The sequence below is a fragment of the Pundamilia nyererei genome, unplaced genomic scaffold, assembly GCF_000239375.1.
Source record: "Pundamilia nyererei isolate P.nyererei 1_Seehausen unplaced genomic scaffold, PunNye1.0 scaffold00133, whole genome shotgun sequence".
In the NCBI taxonomy this organism is placed as follows: domain Eukaryota; kingdom Metazoa; phylum Chordata; class Actinopteri; order Cichliformes; family Cichlidae; genus Pundamilia; species Pundamilia nyererei.
In genome coordinates this window covers 1,037,677-1,043,058 of record NW_005187534.1, presented here as the reverse complement: position 1 = coordinate 1,043,058, position 5,382 = coordinate 1,037,677, and the positions used below count along the sequence as shown (strand labels likewise).

Sequence of the window (5,382 nt, the reverse complement as noted above, 5' to 3'; positions counted from 1 at the left end):
TTTGAGTCGCTGATAAAGAAACAGACCTCCGCCCTTCTCTTCCTGTGGAGCAAAATGTCTCAAACCTGCAGCGTCCCTCCCTACTGAGGGCGGAAACTCTGCCGGTCACTTTCATAATAAAAGCACAATAAAATACTCCTGAAGTATTTCAACCTATTTCTACAGTCATTGATTTAAAGCCATATATTCTAACCAGTTTCGGTGATAAATTAAACATCTCTTAATTTTGTAATATTTCTCAATAAATTAATAACATTTTTTTCTTTTCTTTGTCAGAAGTGTCAAAGTTAATTTGGAGATCTGTGAGGTGAAAGTCAGTAACAAAAACTCGCCTCGGTTGTATAAAGTTGGATCCAACTGTTGTCCATGGGATTTATGGTTTCCCTTCCTAATCCTTAAAGGCTCGCAGGTGAAAGTGATCAACACAGGTGAATACAACACTCAAACTAACGCCTCAGCACCACGAGGAGAAGAAAGCAACCTGAATGCGAAGATGAAAGAAGATGAAAGAGGCAAACAGCTTATTTTTACAGCTATATAACACTGCTGTTAGTGTGAGCGTAACATCAGGTACCAATTTAATAACGTCATAATCAGGAAAATCCTCAGGAACATGTAAAAAGAAAGAAGAGTTTATCAGAGGCGCTGTTTGAGGTTTTACTGCTTTATTGCTGCAGTCAAAACAATCCTCGCTGATACTGTATTTATATTATTAACATGACAATTCATGTTTTATATGTGCAATGAAGCAGAACAGCGACGCAACACGGCTTTATTTTGAAAGCACGGAATCGAGTTTCCTTAGAAAGTGAAAGTAACTCTAAAGTAGGCCTCGGTCCTATTGTCCCGCACTTATTGTAAAATGGTTTGTCTGTAGCCACATAACGTCTGTATTAAGAACTAAATTAGTCTTAAAGAATAAAAATTTGACAGCAACCCCGAGAACCCCCACCCCCACCCACCCACACACACACACACACGGGGCTCCACGGGGAGGTGTCTGACCTCCACGGGTGCCCGAAGTGTTGCAACCACGATCAGAGCAGTTTGAATTCTCACATAGGAAAGAAACCTATGTGCTCCTTAGGGACAGAATGTGTATGTAAATTCATACATATATGTATTTATATGTAAATATGTTTACCTATAAACATAAACATGTCTGTATTTCAGTTCATCCACACAGTGACTGCAGGGAGTGTTCAGGGTGAATTTAATATTTACAATAAGAAAAGCAATTAAACACAAGCCAAATCAAAACGATGCCACTAACTAGTGGGCGCGCCGTCAAAACCAAGTCAACTAAAGGTAAACTAGACAGTTCTAGAATGCAGCAGAACAGCTGTGGCAGTGGGGAGGAGAAAACTGGGCCGGAAAAGTACTATGAAGTGACCGGGGCGCTGTAATGAGAGGAGAGCACAGTCAGAGGGGTCCAGCAGTCAGTCAGCGATCCTTCACAGTTAAACTGAGTTGCCTTACTTGGTTTCAGGTGGAGGGGACAGGTGGGGCGCGAGGCCCGCATGAGGTCGAGGCGTGGGGAGGCAGGCAGGTGAGAGGTGGGCTAGTTGGCAACGTTGTACCAGCAGCTGGTGGCCCAGGTCCAGAAAAGCAGAGATAACTGAGGCAAGAAGCCCACTCCAGGAGCCAACTCTGAAGACAGGAACGTTTTCACACAGGATCTGGACACAGCAATTACACACCACTGACTAACATGGGATAGCAGATACTCAGGCGATGGCTGATTGAGTGTGCAGGTCTTATATGCTGCCGGAATAATTGGCCACAGGTGGTCAGCCAGGGAGGAGCAACCGATCTCCGCCCAAAGGAGGAGGGCTGCTGTTGGAAACCTGCAGGTACCCACCCAGACATGACAAAAGCCTCCTCTCCTGCCTGAATGTGTTCCTGTAAATCTTTGCACATAGGGCCTGTTCTGTGTCTGCTTCCTGTGGAGTCTGTTCATATCTTTTTATTTATTTTTTGCCATCAGCTTAATAATAATGAGAAGAAGGCTAGTGCCCTGTATTTGGGTCCTCTCCTCTCCCGTATCCATGACAGAAACATCTTTTCAAAATGTGTAAAGCAGTCTGTGATGCAGTGGAATTATAAATTATTATTAAAATTAATTTAAACTCTTTCAGAATGGATAAGTGACATAATGACTTCATGCGCTTGTTATTAATGAAACTGGCTGCTGAAGGACAGATGATGCTGTAAGACCTAAAATCCTTGTTTTTGTGGATGCTGAACTGTAACACTGTATCATATATGCTGTTCGCCTGTTATGGTCTGTGGTTTAGGTTCCAATGTTTTTGATTTGTCTTAGAGGTTTATTATTATTATTCCCCATCGATCTATCGATGTATCCATGTATCGATAGATAGATAGATAGATACATCAATAGATAGATAGTCCATGATGGAGAGCAGTCTGTTCAGTGACCTCTGACCTTTGCTGAATCAAACACTGGTCAGCTGTGGACCAGCTGTTTGGTCCTGGACAGCCATCCGAGCTGCCTCATTCACAGCCTCTTTCTATGTTCTAGTGCTTTTCATCTAACATTCACAAACATACTATGATGGGGAGCAACCTGAGAGCAGCTCAGAGCTGAGGCTCTGACTCATGCAAAGCTGCTCCAGAAGAATCAGAGGACAGAAAACAAGGAGATTTTTTTTATTTCTTTATTTATCCAGGTGAAAATCTCACCGAGATCAAAAATCTGTTACTGGTAGTTCAGCAGTTTCTTTTCACTAGAACACTGAACAGTTCAGAGTTCCTGCTCAGACAGAGGAGGCTGTTAAATAACACAAACATTCATGCTGCCGTGAGTTTATCTGCATGTGTTTCTCTCCTGCAGCAGGTCACAGTTTCTAACGCACAAACAACAAACCCAGGCTGATGACGCTTCACACAGAGTTACACGTCGCTGACATCTGTGGGACAGAATTCCTGCCTTCGAGCTTCTTAATGGTCTTCTGGATAAATTCTCTCTGACAAAATGCAAACAGAGCCACAGAAACCAGGGCAGCAGCTCCAAAAGCTCCGCCCACAGTGACCGCCACACCTGTCCATCCTGCAGAGTCAGGTGGGCTCCTGTGTCTGTAAAAAGGATTATTGATGGGCTCGCTGTCTTTCTCACTCACTGGGTCCTTCATCCTGCAGGAGAAAGTTCTCACATGGTGCAGCTCATTAACATTGAGGATCTCTATCTTCTTTTCTGACTCCTCCCACTCTCCATCGCCCATCTTCCAGTAGTAGGTGATGTCCTCAGTGTCTGCAGTGTGTCCATAGCAGTGCAGTAAACACCGAGAGGAGGCCTGACTGCAGGCCAGAGGTGTCACAAAGGCCTCAGGCTGGGGCACCTCATCCACGGCTGCAGCTCTGTAGAGCTCGCTCTGAGGCTCGTTGTTGATCTCCACTGAAAACACTCCAGCGTCCTCTGCAGACGCAGCGCTGACGCGCAGGCGTCCGGTCCCGGTGCTGAGCTCTGACCGGCCTCTCAACCCTCCGTAGTATCTCACCTCACTCTCTCCCTCCGCCCACTCGGCCAGCAGGTCGTTGTTGCGTTTCCACACCACGCTGGTGATGCGTTTAGTGACCGGCGGCACAGGCTGCAGAACCAGGGCGTCTCCAAGCCGAAAGTGTGCCTGAATAAGCCCGGGCTGGGAGAAGCAGGGCACGGCCAGGAGCAGCAAAGAGAGGAGGCAGAGATCAGCTGATCGCTCCATGTTCACAGATCAGAGCAGGAAAAACAGAGCGAGCACAGAAAGAGAGAAACTCTCGTCATATCCAGAAAAACACGGACATCAGCTCCCACCTCCACACCTGACACTGAGAATGAGCTCGTCCAGAATCCACAACAACAAATGAAGGAACAAACCGAAAGTAACTCTGGGTGCTTTCCGTCCGACCTCAGAGCTACAAAATACCGTAACCGGCCAACACAGCAGCTCAAACTATACTCACGGTCACATGACCTCATTTATTCACATTGTTTTATTTCACACTTCAAACTCCATCATTTAACGTTTTTCTTCTCCCGCACGCGCACACGCGTACACGACATACTAATATAAATATCATATTTGTATATCGTGTATATAAGCAGTGCAAACATTACTGTAAACAGGACAAGGTCAGCGACAGGACCACCTCGCCCTCAACAAGCACGCGCACTTCAGAGATAAGCAGCGTATCAGTGGGGGAATTCCGCAATGACGTCATCAGAGGAAAACCGCAGTAAGCTTTGGTGCTTTCCTCTCAAAACATAAACCAGACAGACTTCTTTTTCACTCGTGGAATTCTCGGGGTTTTTCTTTGGTTTCTCTAAGCATGCGCAGTCTGACGTCACGGTATATTTGCTGGGATGTCCACTTATGAATGAAGACTCAAAACTGCCGGGAGCTGCTGTCTCCACCTGTCAACTCCCACAACTTCTGCTTTTATACAGACGCTCACATCAGCAGGACTCCATGAACGACTATCAGCACCGGGCTCCTGTTTACTCCGAGTCCCTGTGGAAACGTGAATGTTTTCCACGTTCTGGCCGTGTGCGTTAAAGACAGGTGTGTAACACGGCGTGCTGCTGTGAGCTCAACATAAAGAGTGAAACGTCATGAAGCAGCACAGAAACCAAAGAAACCTCACAGGCTGCAGTGTCCTCCAGCCCACCCGACAAAAACATTTGAACTCTTTGTGGTTTTGCTGAACCCACTCTACCCCCCATCGCTCCACGCCACATTTCATAACGTCTAACCAGGAGAGCCACACGTGTCCTGTGCTGGCGTCATAACCGAGGACGAAGCCGATGAGCTGGCCGAGTGTGGCAGATGGAATAATTAACAGCAGAATAAAACAAGAATAAATCTTTAATTTTACAAACAATTTGCAGGTGCTGAGACACAAACCACAATAAAACAGATCATGAGGACACGTTTAAGATGAAAGAGGTCAGAAAAAAGAAGAAACAGTAATAAAGTTATTAAAAATAAAGAGAAATAAGGTTTCAGTTCTGACAGCGGAGCGGCAGTCTGGATTTCTGAGGCGTCGACTCCGCTTCGTTCTCCGACACTTTAGACCGGGACGGGAACTTCGTCTCCTTTTTGCCTTTCTTCTTCTGGAAAAGAGGAATGAAAACAAGCTTTAATGTGTATTGGTATTAAACACTTGACCTCTGACCCCCAGTCGCTGCTTCAGCAGCTTTTTCAGTAACAGCTGCACGGCTTCAAACTTCCCCCTCACCTTGAAGAAGGGGACCCGCTTGCTCTCGTTGAAGACGAGGTTCTCGTCGATGAAGGACGGCTCTGTGGCCAGACTCTCGTTGCACGTGCTCAGATCGTCCTCCAGCGAGTCCTGATGATGCAGCAGAGAAGAACGAGGTCAAAC

The 5,382-nt window shown here is 46.1% G+C and overlaps 1 protein-coding gene and 1 long non-coding RNA gene across 2 annotated transcripts; both read right to left on the bottom strand.

Annotated features, from left to right (window-relative positions):
- Positions 1-2,682: 2,682 nt before the first annotated feature.
- LOC102194168 (uncharacterized) lies at positions 2,683-3,939 on the bottom strand. The gene has a single exon (XM_005743575.1). It carries the CDS (start codon positions 3,723-3,725, stop codon positions 2,904-2,906), a length of 822 nt encoding a protein of 273 aa, XP_005743632.1. The 5' UTR covers positions 3,726-3,939; the 3' UTR covers positions 2,683-2,903.
- Positions 3,940-4,847: 908 nt separating this feature from the next.
- LOC102193984 (uncharacterized) lies at positions 4,848-5,346 on the bottom strand. The gene is made up of 2 exons (XR_312003.2): positions 5,239-5,346; positions 4,848-5,113 (listed from the first exon to the last, which is right to left on the bottom strand). It is a non-coding gene; the product is annotated as an uncharacterized LOC102193984 (long non-coding RNA).
- Between the last annotated feature and the right edge of the window lie 36 nt (positions 5,347-5,382).